General features: G+C 41.6%; 3 protein-coding genes across 5 annotated transcripts; 2 read left to right on the top strand and 1 right to left on the bottom strand.

The window, feature by feature from the left end:
• Positions 1 to 728: 728 nt before the first annotated feature.
• Positions 729 to 8,515, bottom strand: asb15b (ankyrin repeat and SOCS box containing 15b). Of its 3 annotated transcripts, none has more exons than XM_019265658.2 (14): positions 8,405 to 8,515; positions 5,150 to 5,258; positions 4,901 to 4,953; positions 4,627 to 4,758; positions 4,372 to 4,536; positions 4,006 to 4,112; positions 3,751 to 3,889; positions 3,460 to 3,631; positions 2,834 to 2,994; positions 2,541 to 2,685; positions 2,285 to 2,440; positions 2,102 to 2,204; positions 1,843 to 1,996; positions 729 to 1,760 (listed from the first exon to the last, which is right to left on the bottom strand). In XM_019265658.2, the coding sequence occupies exons 2-14, from the start codon at positions 5,254 to 5,256 to the stop codon at positions 1,591 to 1,593; spliced, it is 1,764 nt and encodes a 587-aa protein (XP_019121203.2). In that variant the 5' UTR covers positions 5,257 to 5,258; positions 8,405 to 8,515; the 3' UTR covers positions 729 to 1,590. The 3 variants fall into 3 exon arrangements, with proteins under 3 accessions (XP_019121203.2, XP_019121202.2, XP_019121204.2); XM_019265657.2 differs by lacking the exon at positions 8,405 to 8,515 and adding an exon at positions 5,552 to 5,749; XM_019265659.2 differs by lacking the exon at positions 8,405 to 8,515 and adding an exon at positions 5,552 to 5,749 and having other exon boundaries at positions 4,372 to 4,521.
• Positions 6,440 to 13,103, top strand: LOC104932598 (uncharacterized). Its single transcript, XM_019276890.2, has 7 exons — positions 6,440 to 6,562; positions 8,066 to 8,173; positions 8,295 to 8,351; positions 8,441 to 8,599; positions 8,882 to 9,035; positions 9,447 to 9,544; positions 10,500 to 13,103. The coding sequence occupies exons 1-7, from the start codon at positions 6,551 to 6,553 to the stop codon at positions 10,662 to 10,664; spliced, it is 753 nt and encodes a 250-aa protein (XP_019132435.2). The 5' UTR covers positions 6,440 to 6,550; the 3' UTR covers positions 10,665 to 13,103.
• Positions 13,104 to 13,142: 39 nt separating this feature from the next.
• LOC104932584 (zinc finger protein 835) lies at positions 13,143 to 21,464 on the top strand. Its single transcript, XM_027272215.1, has 7 exons — positions 13,143 to 13,437; positions 16,967 to 17,175; positions 17,698 to 17,790; positions 17,884 to 17,976; positions 18,059 to 18,169; positions 18,568 to 18,691; positions 18,774 to 21,464. Exons 1-7 carry the CDS (start codon positions 13,413 to 13,415, stop codon positions 20,444 to 20,446), a joined length of 2,328 nt encoding a protein of 775 aa, XP_027128016.1. The 5' UTR covers positions 13,143 to 13,412; the 3' UTR covers positions 20,447 to 21,464.
• The last annotated feature ends 1,796 nt before the right edge of the window (positions 21,465 to 23,260 follow it).

Genomic DNA, 23,260 nt, shown 5'->3' with positions numbered 1-23,260 from the left:
TGAACATATTAGCTATAGAGACCAAAACTATACTGTAAAATAGTTGCTGTGAAGTTGGACCATTTAACATGGGGGTTTATGGAGATTGAAATGTTTTGTAGCCAGCCTCAAGTGGCCATTTGAGGTACTGCAGTTAAGGAAACTCACATAAGAAAACCCCAAAAAAATGTAATATGTGTTCAATGCAATGCTTATTGGGTTTTTTAGCCATGCGAGTAGCTATAGAGATGGTAATGGTCTGTCAGTCACGCACTACTTCCTTACAGACTGAAATGACCGAATATAAATTGTCTTGAATTTTTGCAAAGACTTTCATGGCCCCTAGAGGATGAATCTTATTGTTTTGGTGATCCCCTGATTTATTAACTTATACTTATAAGGCTGCTGCTAGCATGGTATACTCTTGTTTAAATGCCTTCTCCTTATTTTATCTTTCAGACAAGTGTAACAATTAAATGGAGTACCACAAATCAGGTTACAGCATTCGGTCGTTTTGGGAAAAATTAGCTGTTACATCACAGGATTTGTGTTGTAAAGTTCGCTTGCTTCACTAAGAAGTCAATAATTTTGTGTGTGTTTACTCAACTGAAGTTATTGCTGCAAAGCTGCGGTGAGGTTATGTCTGCATCACTGTACAGTATACACACTCCCACATACAAACAGATGAATAGTTCATCATCAGTGCGATCACTCCAAATCTTTCAGTCTGGCGCGGAGAACACAATGAAACAACAGGACTTATGCGGAGTTCATTAAGGGCTTTTTAAAACCGCTTATAGTTCTGTTTGTTTTAATCTGCTGCTAAGTGTTGAGTGACAAGTTGTGTTTATATTCAACCAGTGGCTATAGTAACACAGAGCACACTTACATTGCTTTGGTGATTTCAATTTAAGTGCATTCAGATCCAAAGGTTGCAAGAGATTATTGCAATATAAGAAAACACCAACACATACACGTTATATTTAAGTAACTTTTTTTTATCATTTTCAAACCCCACATTGATCGCTGCCAGCAGAAAGTGAGAACAATGTCCACCCACACAGGTGATTTCACTTAACCTGCCTGATGCCTGCCTACCTCTTTTCAGGATGCAATCTCTGATTGGTTGCCGTAATTTGGTGATCTTGGAGATGTTTCTGCCTAAATTCTCCTAGAGCACAGGTCTAATTAGCAACAAGTGAAAAACACCTGTGTGGGTGCATGGGGCATTTAAGATTTGTGGGACATCTATGTCATATGTCATACATGCATTGTGTGGTTTGCAATGGAATAGAAACAGTACATGAATAACTTTCTGCTATACTACTTTCCTCTGTGTCCTGTTTTCTTCTTTTAGCATTTGTTTTTTTTTACTGTTTCTGTCACTCACTTTCTCCCTGTCTGTCCCGCCCCCCACCCTCTCTCTGTGCCGTATGAGACGTAAAATAAGTAAACGGCATAAAGAAAAGTGGCATTTCAATTGTTCAAGCCTTCTTTTGTGACACATAAAGGAAGTGGTAGTCACTGTCTGACACTGCAAGACACTCATAGTATATAAAACTATATAAAAAGAAAATATATTCCAATTTAGTGCGTACAAAAAAATGTGTTTCACGTCAAGGAGAGGTGACCATACAGGTCAAAGTCTCTGTAGGTCACATAGTTCTTCAGTCTTGGAGGGAAAGGGACAGCAGCCATGGCTTTAGGGTCATTCAGCGTCCTGAGCTGCATGTGATCTCTAATTACCAGCCGACACAAGTGCTGCAGAGACCGTGGCTTGCCTGGGGACACACAACAAACGAATATATAGTCTCTAGTTGCTTAAAACATACTTTAACATTATGGATCTGAAAGTTTTTTTACGCAGTATGTCAGAGATTTCATCCCACTCGGGCGTCTTCTTCAGGATGCGTTTGAGGTTGGGACAGATGCTGATGTAGCTGACGTAGTCCAGGAGCGTCCTTACAATGCTGCCAACAAGATGTGCCAGCCATGACACTGACACAAACTCACAGAACTGAAATATACAAAATCAGGGATGGGATTTTAATATATATGTTGTGTTACTGGGTTTACTGGGTGTAGTTGTATTTTCAGTATGTCTGCCTGAGCGGACTCTTACTGTGATGATGTCAGGTTGACTGTAAATCTGGTAGGCTTGATTATGGAGGTCAATCCAGGTACTATCTGTTTCTTCACCATTACCATGGAAACACTGGAAACACCTACCAGAAGTGTTGCAGACATGAAATGTTAAAATGTGCAACTTACTCAAAATTCCCCAAACACCTTGAGAGAGACGTACTTGTGAGCTTGATATCCACTGTTGAGCAGCAGCCGCAGCATGACATGGTCCGTCAGGCAGTACTGCAGAGCTGTGGGGAACACTGTGTTGGTGATCAGTCTGAAGTAACAGTTCACATCTGCTCCATAGGACAGCAACAGCTGCACCAGCTCATACCTAGGAATAAAAAGAGGTCATAGGTTGCTCCAACACAACCTCACTGACACCACACATGATTTATAATGACTGAGAATATACATATATGTATGGTGCACACCTCTCAGCTCGTATAGCAACCAGGATGCATTGTAGCGGGTCCAGGTCAGTTCTCGCTCCGGCTTCCAGCAACTTCTCAGCACAGGTCGTATAGCCGTTGGAAATGGCAAAGTACAGAGGAGACTTCCTGAGGTCGCCGTAGTTCTCTGCGACAGGATTGACACTCAATGAGCCTATGACTAGTTTAAAAGATGAAATATACTAAAAGAAATCAAAGCTGATGTTGATTTTGACCTCTAGGTTAAAGATTCGTATGTTTTTAAGCAGGTATGTATGTGAAAGAGTCTAGCATACCAGAGATGTGCGTGCCTAACAAGGCATTGACATCATGTCCTTTCTGGATAAGGAGCTCCAGACACTCAACCTGTCCCCCGTCAGCTGCAGAATGGATGGGGTCCTGACCTGAGAGTCGGATAGCTCTCTTTGTGGTGATGGGGATGAGAGTCTTTAGGACTCTACAGAGAGAGAGAGAGAGAGAGAGGCGGCAAACAGGAAGGGGGTGATCGACAGAAACAGTGAAAAACAAATGCTAAAAGAAGAAAACAGGACACAGAGAAAAATGTTCATTAGATTGTGGTTTGGGCTACAGTGTTATTCAGTGACAGAGCTGAAAAACAGTGATAGACAGAAGGCTCTTTGTGGAAACGACTGCAGTGAAAACACTGCAGAGCTGTGAGGTGCAGAGAGAGAGAGAGAGAGAGAGAGACATGTTTCAGTCTTCAGTTTCATCAATTTGGTTGCAAAATAGCAGGAAAGGAATGTTAATTTGTATCCAATCATTTCTTTCTTTCTGGAACTAGATTACAGTTTGAAACTCAGACATTCTCAAGCTTTTAGCATGAGAATATTGCCACATCTAGTGATGATTGGACTCTCTTTTGCATTGTCGCACATGCTTCAGGACATGAAGGTCAGCTCACAGTACGTGTCCCTCATATGCAGCCCTGTGGATGGGCAGCTGGAAGGCGTAGCTGGCCACACTCGGGTTGGCTCCATGCTGCAGAAGAAGCTCGACACTGTCCAGGTTCTCAGATCCAGCTGCGTCGTACAGGACTGTGTCTCCATTGCTGGCCTGGGCGTTCACGTCACCACCTAGTGGAGCACAGGGAAAATACAACGATGATGATGAGTGAGAATAAATTGTTGTGTCGTATTACTCAGCATACAAACATGACATGATGTCAAGCATTACTCAGCACTGAGTGTTTCACCATGCTCTATGAGTATATCCAAAGCTTCAGTGTTGCCGTGTTCAGCCGCGATCCCAAGAGGAGTCACCCCATGACCGTCCCTGGTGGTTACTTTGGCTCCATGTCGAAGCAGCAGCATCAGAATAGCTGGACAACCCACCTGGTGCGAAAGAAATAAGATGCATGGACATAAAGAAGGAAGGAAAAATGTTAAATCTTGCCATGATTTTGACCTCTGGTCTTGTCATGTTTTAGTATCAGTGTGGCTTCATTCACCTTTGCAGCTTCATGGGTGGCCGTCCACTTGCTGAGACACACCTGCTCCACAAAGGCCCCACCCATGATGAGGGATAAAACCATGTTGTACGATCCCTGTCTTACTGCTACAAAGTGTAGAACATACAAGGTGTTAAGGCATGATAACTGTAGGCATAATGTTTCATCTTAATACATTTAATTTATGAATAACAGCAAATTAATAGGATTTACCTATCATTTACTGTATTAACATATAATAAAGTCATTTGTAAGAGTACATTTTGTGGTGATCTGGTGTAGGAATATGCTGTTAATAAGGGTTAAGTGACCAACTGTGTGCATTGTGTTGACTTTTGTGTGTGTGTGTGTGTGTGTGTGTGCTACCGATCAGCAGAGGAGACTCGTTCCTGCTGTTGGTGTTGTGAGGTGAAGCTCCGTGCTGCAGCAGCATCTTAACGTTCTCCACCAGGCCGGCCTCCGCAGCCAGAGTCAGAGACGTGTCCCCGTCCTCTGTCTGCTCCTCCAGGGTCAGCTCTGTGGACACAGACGCTGGTACAAAAACACCAATAACAGTGTGTAAAAGCTGCGTTGTCTCCAGGTACGCTACATCTACTGCATTTAGTTGCACTGAGCTCTCACCCTGCAGCACCACATGCAGGACGTCTCGCTGTGGTTGCACAGCTGCTGCGTGCAGAGGCAGCCGGCCCCTGCTGTCGCTCTCTCTGAAGGCAGACGCACAACCTGACAGCTCCTGCAGAGTGTACACATCACCTGTGGAGACACAATGAAGACACATTACAGGAAACACGGGGAAACATTTGTAATATTCATGAAATGAATGGCGCCTCCGCCTTCTGCAAGGTGCCTTTTACTGTTTAGGATGAATGCATTGTGCAAGGATCAGGATCCTTGCCTTTGTGAATGGCTGCCATTATCTTCAGGAAGTCTTCACTGTTTGGTGCTTTCCTAATCAACCAAATGAGAATAGCAGGTCAATATACCAGTATCAGTTTTACTCAGAGCTAGTTCCTGTCCTCTTGTTTTCTACCCCATCAATAAATCAATATCAAACATTACAGAAGTACTTTAGATAGGTAGTCCCACCCATAACCCTTTTAGTGAAATCATTCTGGACATGCAGACAACTTGGACTCTCTCAAACCTGTTTGTTTGTATTGAATGTGGCAGCTTGTAGGCATCTTGAATGCTCTCTCGAATGGCAAACTCAATAAGTTCATCATTTATTCCCTCCTGCTCCAAGTCATCCATTTCTATATGAAGGAACACAACAAAAAAAGTACATGTATCCCTGTACACACCAAGCTTCTTTCACCTGAATCTTTTATTATCCGTGAGAAAAACAACAAAAATAGCATGTGTCGGAACTTTGTGCTTTGTCCTTGGCTGCACTCATGCAACTTGTTTATCAGTGAAGCTCGCACAGTGTCGCCCTTGCACATGCTTGAAACAGTGTTATATGTGAGTACATTAGTAGAAATCTGTTGTCTCTGAGATAACACAACAAAGACATTGTATCATGTTTAGTCACATGAGTCTCACTCACCTGTTGATCTGAACAGGCACCCCCTCGAGCACTCTAGTTTTGAAGCCCGTGTGATTTTTGTTTTGCGGGGTCCTCGGCTGTCTGGGATATATTTAGCTGTGACCTGCTTTAAATGACCTGACTCAGCTCACGGTGTCACGTTTTCATATCCGACTCCAGTGAACAAAGTACCCCTTCCCTGATTGCCACGCTCCGACTTCATTCAAATGAGGTCAGAGGTAAACAAAACACATATTGGTTACACTTCATTATACACAAAATATTACAAATATTTTGATTTTTTTAAGCTCCCACATTTCGCACAACAGTTATCTGAAAGGTTAATCATCATTTCTAACGCATCTGCTCCTTTCTTTTTTTTTCCCTGACTCTCCTCCTTTGTGACTGGTATTGACATGAGAGTAGAAATCAATAATCAGTGTGCGTGCTAAGACAATTATGCAACTGTATTTTCTGCACACTCACTCAAGCAAAAGTGTATTTGAGCAAATAAGCCAAAACTTGGCAGAAAAAAATGATAAAATAATAAATATTTAAGCAAAGATCAGACTACAGATGTCTGTTTGGAGACCCCCAAACAATTTCCAAATGAGCATCTTTATTTCACTTTCTATACGACAGCTTGGGGAATAACCTTGACATATTCTAAGCGAAACATTAGAGAACAAGTGCCCACTTTCTCCTGACGAACAAACTGATACGTGGGAGTACATGGAAAAAGTCTCAGACAGCATCAGTGTGTGTGTGTGTGTGTGTGTGTGTGTGTGTGTGTGTGTGTGTGTGTGTGTGTGTGACACAGTGACTCAGCCTGTAGGCGGCCTCTCCACCACGTCAAAAGACTTCACCAATCTGTCTGGAGTGAAAGCAGACTGCCAGCCCATCCTCAAGTTTCACTATACGCTTGGACATCACACACATACACACAATGAGCTCTGTCTTTGAACTGGAAACACTTCATTTCATGCATTGGATTTGAGTAACTGCGGATTTTTGCTCCATATGAGGAAGAAAGTAAGTAACAGAATTTACAGAATTAACAGTTTCTTTACACAGATAGTTGGTCTAATTGTGTTTCAAACTGATAGAGTGATGCTGCTTCATCTTATAGCTTAATTTGCACGTGTTGTGCTTGTTTACTAGCAAAATATTTGTATTTAGAGTAAGAATCTGTATTCTTATATTCTGTTTTCTTGCAGCGCAATACAATTGTTAATGTTGTACACAGGGTGTCACTGTGTTTCCACTGTACTTTTGAGTGTAGGAAAACTGTCAATTAATATTCAATAGTGTAAAAATTAACCAAAAGTACTCTAGAGTACTAGAGTACAGTCTAAAAAATAAAAGTACTCAAGATGGAGAATACTTCCTCTAACAGTTGCATTATCGTTGCATTAAGTAAGAGGGGTTTTTTTTATGTGTTAAGAGGTCTGCAGTAACTGCTCCCTTTTAAAAGGGGGAGTAAAGTGAACGGATACATGGACACAGTTTGCTTTCAGTCAATATATTGAACAAGGATGATCAGCACGTGTTCTTCTATGCTACACATTCACTTTATTCTGCCCATGCAAATATCTTTTTCCACCAAAAATGAAAATTCCTTTGAAGCAAACACATTCCTGCCTGTCACACTGAGGTGTGACTGTTCATCATAAGTGAACTCATTATATGCTTTTTTTTTTTTTATTCCAAATGTTAACACCTCAAATCAGCTGTCACATAAATGTTCTGCATTTGGTCCTGGACTGTGATAAAAGGTGTAAAAAAAAAAAAACATCTGCTGTGCAAACACTTTGCAAACATTTTAGATTGAGACTAAAATTAATAAAATGCTGATTATTTTCTTGATTAATGATTTATGTAAAAAAAAAAATGCTATTCTTAATTTTAGTCCAGGCTTAGTCAGGGTGAGTTTAGGTCTTTGATTTGCTTGATTTGTTTTACAAACAGTCCAAAACCTAAAGATTTACAAAACAGTAAAAGAGAAGCAGCAATTTCTACTTACAAAACATGACGTCAAATCAATGTGAAGACTAATTGTGAACTAATATGCAGAAATTGTACACTCCACTATAAATCATCTGTTTAATATATTTTACATCTTCTCAGAGATATATACCATTTCAGTTCTACATGCACAAAGATTATCAGAAGAGTAACTAGATAAAAAGCTTTAAAGAAGGCTGAAATATCTGATTTATCATCTTTAACATGATACTTTATAAAAGATTTTTATTAAACAGCATGCACGTATAGGGACGGCATCAGGAACACCGCCCCTGCCTGGTATCAGAAAATGGGGGTGGGGAAAGTGGTTGTGCTTCCTCTACAATATGATAGATACACTCATGGTACCCTTGACCCACTTGAGCAAGGCATTATGAGTGTTAGTGTAGTCAGCTTCCAGATGTGGATGTGTGACTGGATTCATGTAAAAACAGGTTATAAAATATCAGTTAAACGGTTAAAATGTTTTATTATTATGTCAAATACAAATAAATGTTTTTTGTCCTGCAGATCTTGAAAGCACCTTGTCTCTTCTTGAGTCTGTTCACAAGTTTGAATCTCTGCTCTGGGAAATTTGGGACACCGATCACTGATGATGTGAGCAAGCTGTCGTTATTGGTGAGATTTCTGAGTCACGTTCATATATCACCTTTATATTTTTGTCACACAATCTTCTAGCATGCGTCCAGTATATGCTGCGTATGTTGAGAATTGTTCTCTGTTATTATTTCCACTGCAGAAGCAGAATATCCCCTCTGATTATGAGATTCCTGTTAGTTACATTCCCAAAGAAGTGGTATGTATGAAGAAGTGAAATGTTCAAATACATATAGGTGGTTTAATACTTACGAAGGATGTTAATTATTCTTGTACCTGCATCTCTAGGCTGGCACGTGCTGGGTGGTGTTAAATATCTATCCTTTGGAGGAAAGTCTTTGTAAGCTCGGCAACATGTTTGGCGCCATCTCCTCCAACAAAGAAAACATAATTGTCTTCATTGCCATGCTGAAGAGTTTACGCTTCACCTTTGACCACGAGGAACTGGTAAGTAATCAGCAACCACGGGCACTGAATACTCTGTGGTACAGTGTGCCTTGCAGCCTGAGATATCCATGTTGTAACTGGTTTGGAAAATCAAGCACATATTACGTAATAAGCTCATTGCAACATGCTTTGCAGAGCTAACATGAGGTAACAGGACAAATCTAAATCATGGATTGTGTAAATCAGACTATAATATTTTTGGACATTTTTGGACACAGTTTTACGCATTTAATCACATAAATGGGTTATTTCAGCATCGTCGGTTGTTGTCTTATCCCCCAGGAAACGGCGATGCAAGTCTTCCAGTGTCACTATCAGGAAGGGCGCCTAATGTCTGGTCTTTATTTCGACTACATCAAAGACGTCTTACAAACCGCCTCTGAAGGAACATCAGGCTTCTCGTGCAAGCCGCCACCGTGCAATGCACGACAACCAGGTGCGTCATTCATTTGTTTTTTTTTTGTTTTTTTTAATGGATGCCTGAAAAAAACTAAAGCAGCATAGTAACCTATTAGTGGGGAGATATTGATTTGCGGTCAAGGGCACACAGCTTTGGACAGGAATAAGATTCGTAACCTTGAACACACAGGCAAATCAGGTAATTATATGATTAAAAGAGCAGCTAGCGCATGGCTCCTGAGTACATTTGACATCTCAAAGTGAGTATTTTCGAGCAAAGAAACTGTAATCACTGTACATACGCCTGTAACTAAGCTGGAGTCCCACCAGAATCCTCCTCCTCTACTAGCTCAATAAATATACATCAAGACGATTGGAATACCCACTATCAGGTTTCTGAGGTGTAACTGTAGTCAGTAAAATTTCCAATAACATTTCCTTTTTCCAGGGGGTCAGGAGAAGGGTCGTGAATACAGCTGGTCGAGAGCTCCCTTGCTGCTGACTCTCATCCCCTTTACAGCTTGTGTTATTATCCTAGTGTGGCTGGTAAGTCAGCGAGCCAACTCAATGTGGATTAACGACTAGTGGTGAAACATGAAAATGAGTTTTCAAACCATCTGTATGACACTGACAGTAAGAAGAAGAATTGAACATGTCATTGAACCGGCTGAATGGTCATAACTTTGGTGTTTTTTTTGTGTTTTCAACTTTGAATGGTCATAACTTTGGTGTTTTTTTTGTGTTTTCAACTTTGGTTGGACTAAATTCCCATCATTCTCAGTAGCTACTTTGTGTTTAATGCAAATGACCAAATATTAACATGCTTACACGCCAAAGTAAGATACTAAACATCGTAAACATGTAGATGTTGCCATGGCCAAGTGCAAGTTGTTAGCATGTTTACCTTAGCTCCCCGCGACACCCACATCATTCTTTGAGGTATTTGCCTGCCATTGTAAAAGCTACTGTAATGCACATATTGGAGCACGGTTATCACATAGTTCAGGCAGATAATGTCTCGAGGGGCATGAATAATTTCTATACCACAATGCAATTTGCCCGTCATTTTCAGTGTGGTCGTCACGTTTCCGTGAAGAATTCTTCTGGGAGCCATTTCCCAATTAGTTATTCAGAGAGGAAGATATCTTGGCCATATATTATAGACTGTATATATACCACAAATCATAGTGCTGCTTTATAATATTGACAGTCTGAAAATAAAACTGTTTAGTTGTTTAGTTCTCCATCAACTACACTCTTGTGCTTTTTCCTGTTTGTGGGTTAATCGAATAAGGCTCAGCTGATAATGTGCCTTTGTTCCCATGAGCACTTCCAGGAAGGAAATTCTTGCAAAATTAACAACTGCTCATCAAATATTCAGGAGTACTTTGAGGCATCGTTATTACCTAATGTATTGGATATGTCATTTGTTCATCACAGAAAACAGGATATAAGAACACTGTTCCATTCTGAGTGTGATTTTCTGTATTTTTATTTTTAGGTGAAGTCTGGAAGGCGTTTACCACTTTGCAACACTGAAAATAACCAAATGGCACCTTCTGACATGATCCCAACTGTGTCTATCTCCATCCCGCTTCAAACGCTCACCCACACTGCTGACACTCAGCCAGTGGGGGAGGCGATCCCTGAACACGAGAGTGGATGAAGCATGACTAACAGCAAAAAGGGAAATCTGGACAGCAGCACAACAACTCACTTTCCAGGTTGTTCCGTTATTGGCAGGATCCTGCCAGATAAACGAGTGTGAACTGACACTCTTCCTCTGCTTTCACTCATCAGAGTGCATGGACCATGAGCGACGAGAGAAAAACTCACCTGCTCGTGAAGGCATTGCAAAATCCCCCCTGGCACTTCTAGCGTTCAGCCATCCTACAAGGTTGCTTGGGACCAAAGGAAAAACACAATGGTTGGTTATCTGCCAAAATGGCTGGTGAAGTACATTAATTGTCTCATCTTGGCCAGTGTTTAACAGCATTTGGCTTTGGCCTTCTCCGAGCAGACCAAGTTGATTTTGTTACATTCCTGCCACTCTGAACTGTTCCACTGTCCATTCAGGGTGTTGCCCTGCTCTAGTTATGTCCAAAATGTCCAAATGTTATCACACTGTTTGGAGGACGGCATTTCATTCTGACATGGGGTCCCTGTCTGCAATTTTTTGGCTGTGTCCCGGTGGTTACAGAGACTGTCCTTTCACTGCTGTAGAGTCAACTGACAATACACTGAATCCCAACATGCTTCTCTGACTTCTACTGAAATGTGTTTAATGCGGACAAGTGCATTTCAATTACAACAACACCAGAGTTACAAGGGGGTGATTGAAGAAGCTGCATTTGATCTACTGTAGCCTGTTGTTGACGTTATTCTGATCTGTGATCTGCCACAAATCGCCAACCTGCTAGTCGCAAACAACACGCCGAGCAGTTCAACAAGCGTCCTACTTTGTGTATCAAAGATCTGACCAGATGGCAGATAGCCATCGCCAGAGGCACTTTGAATCCCGTCATTGTGTTTCAAAGCTGTTGCCCAGTGATCTATAGCTGCTGCTCTGCTGCAGTGAGTGTGTTAGAGTTTTTAATGCCTTATTCACCGAGTCAATCACGTTCAGTCATGAGAACATGACTCCCCGAGTGTGAGCGCTCTTGTACTGTATGTGTCAGAGAGAGGGAGCGAGGGACAGGACAGGCAGGACGAGGGAAAGTGAGGGAGATAGGGATGGATAGATGGACGGACAGACGGATGAGCTCAGTGAGAAGCATAAGGAGGGCTTGTTCTCGTCACAAAAGAACTGGCCGTAGGCTGGAGGAAATACCAGTTACAAACACGACTGATGTCGGCAGATCCCTATGAATCAACAGGCGAAGAATCTTTCCAAACCGCAGGCTATGTAGCCTCATCTACAGAGGATTGTTAGCATTTCAATAACAGTTTTCTGTATTCTAATGATTTACTTCCAAAACACATCAATGAAATATGGATCGTCAATTTATTAGAATAAGGTATACAAATTACTTGTTCGCTTGCTTTTCCGCTGAGCAGTTTGTAGAATTTTCTTTGTTTTTGTGAAAATGTATTTTGTGTATTTGTGAGATGTTTAAATTATTGTTTACAAGATAAACCACTTACAAAAAGGTAATGATCTTTTTCTACAGTTGTAATAGTTAAAATTGATGTCATGAATGTATGAGGGGTAGACAAAATACTGTGAAAACACACATTTAAAAGGAAGTAAACCATTATCGTGAAGCGTACTACAGCGCTGGGTCATGTAGTCAGATGCCAGTAGCTATATTTGTCACCCCCCTATATGCATGTATATTGTAAATCTGATCACTTGTCATGATTTACAAGACTTTGACTGAAGCTTGTTTGACTGTTTGTCTGTTATCTGTCTCATATTGTTTTTTTTTTAAATAATTCACATATAAAAGTGCTTATGTCTTTTATGTGTAGTTGATTGGCATTCACATTCAGAATACCATATGACCCACATACGTAGCACTTTATGACAGTGATTTGGTCAACGTACCTTTTAACGAAATGTTTGAAGAACATTGAAGAGGCGACATTATTTTGTCCACCCCGTGCAAACAAGAAAAATCATGTTGTCAGTATTATATGTATGATGTGAGACTATTTGTCAACAATGTAAAGAAATAGATATTGGTATATCCTATTAATGTTGTAGTAACAAGAACTCAATGAACTTGCAAAAAGATGCAACGAAGAGCCTGATTTAAGGTTTTTGAAGTGAGATCTTGAATCTTACTCGTAAGCATCTCAGATCAGAGATCATACATGTACATGATCATGTATGTCACCGACTCAGGCCTCCCTGACCACTGACGTCATTTCAAAGAGACACAAATTCACTGGCAGGATGCTTTTTTTTTTCCATTTCCATGGTTATTGATAGCACAAATAACAACAGATAAAAAGTGTTTTTTGGTGATTAAACTTGTAATAAAACAGAATTTGTGGTTTTAATGTATCATATTGAGCTGGATCCTGTTTTACTCCAACTTCTTTGTTTCCATCGGACATTTGACAGCAGTTTACTTTTTTTTTAAAGATATGTAAAGTGATGAATGAATAATTTATATGCTTGGTTGCTTTCTTGTGTTTTGTTTTTTTTTTTTGCTCCTTCTCAGCTACTTCCAAGTCCGTGCTTTTATTTTATATATGTATTTCCGCCGGAAACAGTCGGACTTTTGTTTTGGAAAGCCGCTACCCAGCGGCCGCCATTATTCTCCCTGGCTTGACGGTCGGGAAAAAGACGGTTAAATCGGTTTAAACGTTGTTTTTTTCGGGGGGTGAGAGGGTGCTACGTTGCCATCCCCGTCCGTGCAGTCGGTGGATGAACTCGTGAGTCAGCGACGCGTTTCGCGGGCTCGACATGGAGAAACGCTCGGACACCACAGGTGAGTTGCTAAGCTAACGTTAGCGGGGCTAACAGTAGCTGGGGAGAAAACGAGACGCGGCTTTTTTTAAAAAACATCTGCTGCTGCAAACAGACTGTTTCCTTCAGCCTCGGGACCTCCTGCACGGAGAGGAGAGTCTTTACAGATATGGAGGTGATGTTTGGCGGTGAGCTAGCTAACAGGATTCAGCGCTTCATTTCAAATCAAACCGTCCTCCCTCTCCGGATGTCCGCGCTCGGGCCGCGGTATCAGCTCTGATTACTCCTCAAATACAAACCCCACACCTGCTCACACCGTGTACTTTTTAAAGTCTGGACCTAAACTCGGTAGCTGCAGTTTGGCGCTCATTTCTCTGCACGTCGTCTGCACGTGCACACGCAAAACGCGCACGCGCCCCAGCCTCTCTGCAGCCACTGAAGCAGCGCCCCCTACCACAGACTGCACGTGCTAACCCGGCACGGATGTAGTTTGTATCTGTGACACACTAACACGAGAGACCAGCTTAATAAACACACGAGTAGAAAAGAGTAAACACTAGTTTGCACAGGTTCAGGTTTATCTTTATAGATCTAATTTTAATGCAAGGCAAGTTTATTTGTATAGCACAAGGCAATTCATAGTGCTTTACAGAGGCAAGGAAAAACATTGGACATTAAGACAACCAATAGAAATTTAAAAAAAAAAGAGAACGCAATCATTTTATATTGGTGTTTACCTATTTTTTGGGGCCCCTGTCAGTCATGGGCCCTTGGAATCGTCCTAACCCTGGTCACTTTGGATTACAATACTCTTTTTATATAACATGCCAAAAAAAGAGAAGAAAATGTAATTAAAAACATCAGAATGTCATTTAAAATCATTAAAACAGCAAATTTGAAAACAATTTAAGACATTAAACGAATCACAGCATTATGATTTAAAAATTCTTAGCCTTAAGCACGTGAGAAGTTTTTATGTATGTTTACTTCACAACACCTACAGCACCTGATCATGTTGTAGTCTCCTGTTCATTTTCTATTTTATTTCATTTATACCTTGCAGTTATTATTTATATCATGGTCACTTACTTTTGTTATATTATTTCTATTATGGTCACTACTCTTGCAATAATATTATTTGCATCATGGTCACTTTCAGGGGCGCCGCCAGGAATTTTGGACCCCATGACAAAAAAATCTGAATCAGAATTAGAAGTACTTAATTAATCCCCGTAGGGAAATTGTTTTTGTTACCGCAGCTCCCAAACGGTAAGTGATAGCAAGAAAAACAATAGTAAGAAAACAAAACTTTAACAATATACCCTATACAATATCCTATTTTAAACAATATATACACACTATATACACATGTATAAATAACAGTTAAATAGAACCAGGAACAGTAAAAAATAAAAAACAAGTAACAGTGAGATATCAATCAGTCAGCTGTTGTCACCACATCTCTAGGACCTAACTATCCCATCAAAAGCTTTACATAACTCTAATCAATTAAAGGCTTGCAACTGTTTTGCGTCTTGTAGTTCAATACTAGTACTAGCACAATATTTACTGCTGGTGATATGCATGCAAGTCTGCATAGTGTATAGACAGTTCACTATTTAATGCAAGATTAAAAGCCACCATAACTTTTTATTTAACTTTTACTGCCCAAAACACGTAAAAACAAAGAGCTAATTAATTTTATTATTATATTTGAAATATATATACTCAGTGATGATGTTTAATCATTTTATATTGGTGTTTACCTATTTTTTGGGGCCCTGTCAGTCGTGGGCCCTTGAAATCGTCCTAACCCCGGTCATTACAATACTCTTTTTATATATCATGCCACTTTTATCCTCAGTACTTGTCTGTTTTTGAAGGTTGATTGTTTTTCGTGTTTATTGTAGGTTATAGATATTTCTGTTTGTTTGTTTTTTTGTTTTTGCCTCTTCTACTTTTTTCTAATTCTGTAGTGTATGCTGCACTTTCCTCTGCTGCTGTAACAAGTAAATTTCCCCGTGGTGGGATAAATAAAGTATATCTAATCTAATTTATGTTTAAAGATGTATTTTAATGTATGTTTACTGTCTATCCACAGTAGGAGGGATGGAGGGAAAGGGGATGAGGGTCGAGGGATTATGGGTGGGTGGATAAGAGTTGAGGGATGGAGGATAAGGGGTGTAGACGCCAGCTAATATTGTTATGTTTGTTGCTATGGTCATGAGGATGTGGGCGGAGTCATACTTTTGCTGGCCGCATGATCTTGGAGGTAAACTGACCGATGGTTTTATGGATTGTTGGACTATTCACTGCTTGTGTTTTAATAAACATGCAAATCAGAACTCCAGCGATGTTTTATTGAACATCCAACGCGTCCGGCAGGTAAAGTTTTCCTCTACTTCGCCTCTCTGTGACTATATATTTTTTGTTTTAATAGTCGCCCAAATAAGGGGTTAAAGGAGTTTGGAGATTGACCGGTATCGGCTGGCATTGGGAAGACGGAAAAGAACCATGAGAGAGTCCAGACTGTGACTGGGGAAGCCATCGCTCTACACATGAGCCCCGTGGTTCCTTTTTGATATTTTACGAGAGAAGAGAAAATGGGGTTGTTACGGGAATTTTTAAGAAGAACCCTTAGAGAGGACTGGATTCAAAATATCAAAGTTTAAGTTATTTCTTGTACAAGAACAACACAAGAGGGTTACAGAGAAAAGGCTCCCTGAGGAGTTTTATCAATAGGTTCTTATACATTGTTCAAAAATGGTCTGTCTCGGACACCTCCCCACTGATACAGATAACGTCATAACATTCCTTTAGTTGGTTTTCTGCTCAATATATCCACATGGTACTCCCCTAGCCTGTCTCTCCTGTCCTTGTACCACGAATTTATAATTATCTCTCCCTACCAGCCTCAGTAAATCAGAGGCCAACTAAGGGAGGTATGCGAGACATACAAAGAACAGGACAGACACACACTATCTGTATGAGTTAAGACATCTGCACCCCAGTATAATCCTAATTTTTATAACAGGGGTTTAGGGGGTGAGGGAGAAAACTGAGTCCAAAAGGGATTGTAGTAACCACTATCAGTTTAAAAAAGGCAGCTAGGAGGCTAAACAGGCTCTAACTGTGACTCGTTCAAACCAAAAAAAAATCCACAGTCACGTCAGATGGTGTTAATTTAACAAAACATAACACAACAAGACGGTCAACAGAAAATATTTACTCCTCTCTGTCTGAATCCCTCCACCAAGTGAACGGGTAAAATAAGGTGAAACCACACAACATGTGCCAGTTTGCCGGAAATGATCTAGTAAATGTGTGCGATCTAAACAAATACACAACACAAGATATATACACATGTAGGCTCCTGCAGGGAGTTAACAGATGAGGTGTGCTAGAGTACTCGAGATTCGGAAAAGGCACAGTTCATTAAAAGAACAGTGAAGAGCGAGACGACATGTCAACATGAAACTTACAAAAACATGCTGCTGGGTTTCTCGTGTGCTAATCCTAAACTTCCTAACGTCATGTTATGTTCTACACAGGTGTTGGAGGCGCCCTCCCCCTGGCCTCCCTTCGCTTGATGGCCTCCCCCCTGCAGCTGACATACTCGTACATGTGGCAGGTCATACGGCAGAGAAACGTCAAGCTGTACGGGAGAGTGGAGGAGTTTGTCACCATGGTGACGCAGACCGTTCCCGAGCTCATGAGTTTCAAGCAGACTGCACAGCTCATCTTGGGATTGAGAGCAAGGGTGAGAGTCAATCATCTGTTTGCCTCAAACAGCAGATTTCAAATCAGCATCAATCAACTGGGCAGAGATTAAACCAGTCAGGGATCCATACTCGTAAGGGTCAGCGCTCAGCGTCGTGTACAACAACTGATTAACACTTTGGCTGCCGTCAGGTTAAAACCCTTCAGCCACCAGACAGTTTTAGTTTCCACGTACCTCCATCACACCGAGCCTCTGTGATGTGCGCTCTCCAGGCTGCTAAAATGGCATCCATCCTTTAAGATTTGTTCCTTCAGGTTACTGAACATCAAAGTGGATGATCACATGGCATGAGTTCATGAACTCCGTATGTTGTCTGATACCAATCACACACATCAAGAACAAAAAGAGCATTTGAAGTCACAGTCTGTATCTCATCCTTTGTATCTTTGTAGTTGTCAGCCATATTCGCTTTGAGGAATTTGTGCTTTTCAAATATTTAGTTTTAGATTTATGGTATGGTTTGTTTTATGACTACAGCCTCTGTATTTTCTTGTACTGTAGATCATTTTGGATTTACTTCACAAAGATGGCCCACCAGATTCCAGAGCTATTCAAACTCTCATAAATAAGTTGAAGGTCTCTGCATCTACAGGGGTAAGAATGCAACCTTTTTTTTCTCAGAAACATACAGTAGACTCAACTCTAGAATGTGTGAATTAAACCTGTGTTACATTTCCTGTGTTACAGAAGGACTCCGAAGTGGAGAAATCACAAACAAACTTTATGGTGCTGGTCCAGAATCTGCTTAAAAACCCTGCTGAGAGGAAGCGCTTCTTCCAGGTATCCACATCTGTCTTAATGTGACATTAGACTCGAGATTAGAGATGCCGTTAAACTCACACACTCTTCTCTCTCTCTGCAGGAAGTGTTCCCCGTCCAATACGGCACAAAGTTTGACACAGCACTGCAGGCATTGACTGCAGGTCTGGTGTGCAAGTTGGAGCAACTTCTTCCTGTTCCCAATCTCTCCCAGGTATGCACAAGTGCTATCATTTGCAGTGACAGCACGGTGGGCTACTGACTGCAGACAGGAAGTACCTTTTCATCTGGTTGACGATGATTCAGTGGAATCATTGAGTGTTGTTGTTACAGTTGATCTTAAAGCACAAATCAAAGTATTTCTGTAGGCTGTAGATAGGACGTGGTTTCTCTATCATTCTTGAAACAGGAGGGCGAGTGGAGGGGGTTGCAATCAGCTGATACATCGCCAGATCCCACTAAATACTACACACTGATCGTTTAAAGATTTAAATGATATAATTGAGGGAATTCTTTCAGCTGTATGAAATATCGAGCCATGAAAGATTTTGAAAAATGTGAGCTATACCGCAAACTCATTCATTATTTACATTTCCTGCCTCTCTACGACAGCTTGGTACCATGATCTCAACAGAGCCCACTGTCCTGGAGGCGTGTGGAGGCTTCATCCCTGAATCCAGCGACCTGAAGACTCTCCTGCTGCACCAGCAGGCCAAGGGACTCCTTGGTGTTAAAGGTACTGCATACTTAAATACAGAATCATTCAATTCATTAAATACAATGCAGATTAATTTAATAAGTCTTCTCCATTTCTGCAGCAACCATCTCGTCCTCAGTGGGCGACTGTGTGCTCTCTTCACTCGCCTTCCGTTCCAAACCAGCAGAACCGGTAGCCCTACCAGAATCACCGAAGCGATTAGAGGTCACCCTCAACGAACCAAGCCCACCCTCCCTCAGTGACCACGAAGACTTGGGAGTGATGTCAGATGGACCTGAGAGCCCAGCAGCCCCTGCTACTGCACCACAGAAAAGAACAAGATCTAGTCATAAAACAGCCGATGTTAGTGCTGACAAGGAAAAGAGTGTCACAACAACGCCTCAGACGCAGAATATGGAGCAAGAGAAAAGTTCAACACCAGAACAGTCTGCTTCAGTTCTACAAAGCGCGGTGGAAGATGGAGCACCAGCAGCGTCAGAGAAACCAGAAGCACAGCGAGAGCTGCCCTTGAAAACGATCCCCTTCAGGGTAGTTCAAATGCCAGTCAAAACCCCTTCCTCCATACAGAATGCAGGCGGCCAAAAGCCCCAGACCCAGCGAGTCACGTTGCATCAGTGGGTGTCGCAGGTTGCTACTAACTTGCTCTCACTCCCAGCCTTGCCACCACTTCCTCCACCCAGGTTCGGCGCAGGCGACGACATGAAGCCAACCATAAGAAGAAAGAAGCAAATTAGGCCTCCGGCCGACAGATTCACTTGCGGCGTCTGTGATAAGAGCTTCCCGTATCAGTCCAAACTAATGGACCACGAGCGCATTCATACAGGAGAGAAGCCGTTCATTTGCACGGCGTGCAACAAAAGCTTCAGAACACAGGCGTTCCTCAACAACCACCTGAAAACGCACAGCACGGCGCGTCCTTATGCCTGCGGCCAGTGCGGCAAGTGTTTCACCAAATTGCAAAGCTTGACGAAGCACATGTTGGCCCACAGCGGCCAAAAGCCTTTCTACTGCGACATCTGCAACAAGGGCTTCACACAGTCCACCTACTTCAAACGACACATGGAGTGCCACACGAGCCAGATGACGTTCCCCTGCAAGCACTGCAGCAAAAGCTTCCCAACGGCCTTCAAGCTGTCGAACCACGAGCGCTGGCACACCAGAGATCGCCCTCACATGTGCGAGCGTTGCGGGAAGAGGTTCCTCGTGCCCAGCTTGTTGAAGAGACACATGGGCTACCACATCGGCGACCGTCAGTACCTCTGCTCCCAGTGCGGAAAGACCTTCGTCTACTTGTCCGACCTGAAGAGGCACCAGCAAGACCACGTGCCCAAAGCCAAGATCCCGTGCCCCGTTTGCCAAAAGAAGTTCTCTAGCAAGTACTGCCTGAGGGTTCACCTGAGGATCCACACCAGGGAGAGACCCTACCGGTGCTCCATATGCGAAAAGAGCTTCACTCAAGTCGGGAACCTGAAGGTCCACATCAGGTTACACACCAACGAGCGTCCCTTCAGCTGCGACGTGTGCGGGAAGACCTACAAGTTGGCGTCCCACCTGAACGTCCATAAAAGGACTCACACTTGCAAGAAGCCCTGGACATGCGACACCTGCGGGAAGGGATTCTCCGTCCCCGGCCTCCTTAAGAAGCACGAGCAGTTGCATACGAGGGACGCTAACCCTGACTTTACCGGTAAACGGAGACACAGGGGTAAGCACAAGAAGCACTCCCTCAAGAGAAAATACGATGAGGAAGACGAGGGTAGCGATGATTATTAATTAGATAAACATACAGTATTTTGTAATAAACAAGGACACTCGGATTAGAGGTTTCAAGGTTGATCACGATGCAGCTGATTACTCACAATTACTTAGAACTCGCCGATTTAGGAAGCTACTGTGTAAGTGAACAACGTAACTCTTCAAGGTTTGTTACCTTGTGGTTGTGATCAAGTCGCTGTGAAAGCTTGAGTAGTAAAAACACATTTTGAATTATGTTTTTTTTTTCTGATCACTGAATTTAGAAACTACCAATTTGATGGTATTTTTTGATTTATAATGGCTAAATCTCCGCTAGTAAGGACCATTGTTGTACTGTTGTACATCAGTGCCGTTGTTTATATAGCTAGGTGATGTGACAAATAAATGTCAGTGATGAAAGTTACCCTGTGCTGTCAGATCTTGAGGTTTTTGGTCATTTTATGATGTTACATTACAAAAAAAATGACCCATCTATGACAAAAATAAATGTTATTTTCCAAACATTGTCAAGATGCTACCTGAATATAGCCAACATTTAAGAGACAGGCATCATGTAAACGACACAATAAAAGTACTTATATGCATGTGACTGTAGATAATTTGTCTGCTATGTAATAACACATTGTAGCCTCAGTAGGAAACCTTTTATCTTTGACTGTATCCTTGTGTGAAATGTAACAGAGTGTGAAAAATACTTTTACCACACGCTTTTTATGTAACCCTCAACTGTAAACATGACTTTTGTTTTAGAGTGAAAATAGAACGCTTTGTGTTTATTAGGAATTCACTTTTCACCAGCAGTAGATGAACTTTTGTTGCTCCAATTGTGTCGGATTAACACAGGATTGAGATATTTACAACAATTTAACACGGATATAATAACAAACATCATGGAAATGTGTGACGAGGTTGTGCTTATCTTTCCCATTACTTATACTATTGTGAGCAGCCATGTATATAAGCCATTAAGTAATATGTCCTGTTCTTGTTTGTGATGTTTTGCAATAAAAGAAGTAACGCTACGCGTTGCAAAGGACTGTTGAGTGAATGTTGCTTTTATTTCACTACAGTTTTGACCACAGCGGGCCCTGAAACGTGACCTAAAACAGGGGTTACTTAGTCAAGTCGAGCTTTCAGTGAACATAACAGCTGGCTTTTTTTTTTTATGCTAGAAACATGTTGACATTTTACATACTGATGGCTTTTGTTTCATTCATAAAAAGGATGCATTGTACGTGACTATGGTGGATACATTTAATATATTACTGCTACACCCACCATGTAAGAAAGGGCGTACTTCATTCCAACAGCTGTCAGACTAACACCACCATGACCTAATGTAGCACTGTTTCCCTGTTATTTCACTTGCATACCTTTATTTACATCTCACTTAAATTATAATACAAACATGCATCTTTAACTGAGTATTAACTTCATAAAAGTTTAAATGTTTTGCCTTATGCTTATATGCCTTTGTGCTGTTGGAGAGGTCCAAGCATTGTTGACACTTTGGGCAAATCCTGCTGTTCAAAAAAGGCTTTTCAACATGAGGAATAATAAAGCTTAGGCTTGATAAACAAAGCACTAAATAAATGTGCTGTATGGTTTGCCATTATGGACGATATTCTGAGTACCAGGGCTCCAGTAGCAACAGAGCCTTCACCGCTCGGCCAGTCGTAGTCTGTCCTGGATGAGGACACTGAAACCAGCCAAACGTGACCTTTCATGTACGCAATTTCAAACAAGCTACAGCAGGTGCTGCTAAAGATCAACTGCTCCTCAGGGAGGTTAAACACTTAGTCATGCCTTTTTCAGACAATACAGAAAAATCGAAACATTCTCCGGAAAGTAAGGGAACATGCCTGTCTGGTACAGACCCCAGCATTGATCACATCATCATTTTTATAGTCTCTCAGCAAACGAATCACAGTAGGATTTTTGATTTTTTTGCATATTGAAAACTTAAAAAATATATATCAGAGTCACTCTCGATATTTGATTGTGAAAATATAGATTGTTGCATATTGATTTCTGACCACATTTTTCAAAAAGAATTGACCTCTTCTGGTGAATCTCTTTGGGCTATATTTTCTATATTTAATACTAACACTGTGCTTCCGTTTTATGTTGTCTCTGTAAGTGATTTCTGCATTTTGTGTAGTTATGCTGCTTCTTCAACCTCGTTTCTCCAGCAAACAGTCATATTGAGTATTGATGTGGCAGAACAAAGGGTTGCCGGGCATCCACCGATCACCTGATTACTGGACAACCACTCTACCTCCTGAGCTACTACTACCCTTACTACTACTACTGCTGCTGCTGCAGCGGATAACTTCCTTCATTTTATTTTGCTTTTACATACTTTCAACGATGAAACCCAGTGGTTGCCTGATAAAGTCCAAGTTGCTGATGACTCTCTGGGCTCCAGCTCCTCACCAGACCAACAAACAATGAAGTCTTTAAGTTCCTCTGCAGTGAACTGGTGTGGGTGGGGTTTAACAAGACATCGGTGCTGTCTTAAAGTGAATAACCTTAAAGGGGAGTACAGAAAAAATAAAGGAAATGGAGCCGTACAGGGATGATAAAGGCAACCGGTTTGCTATTTTAGATAGTTTACTTCTCCCTGGTGGAGAGATTTCTACAGATCGTTCATCTGCTGTGCTGACACCAGAAGATGAGCGTGAGAAAGATTTGTTGTTTTAAACCTCATGACAAGGTTTATCTGCATGACTCGAGTAGTCCAGTGTTGCGACGTACTACATTACAGAAAGGTGGAAGAGCTGGTGAGGTTGGTGACCGAGCTGGCTCCAGATCTCCTTACGCCCAGACAGA

This window comes from Larimichthys crocea, chromosome XX (genome assembly GCF_000972845.2).
Source record: "Larimichthys crocea isolate SSNF chromosome XX, L_crocea_2.0, whole genome shotgun sequence".
Lineage (NCBI taxonomy): Eukaryota > Metazoa > Chordata > Actinopteri > Sciaenidae > Larimichthys > Larimichthys crocea.
Note: the sequence above shows the minus strand (reverse complement) of the source record. Positions and strands in the feature narration are given on the sequence as shown.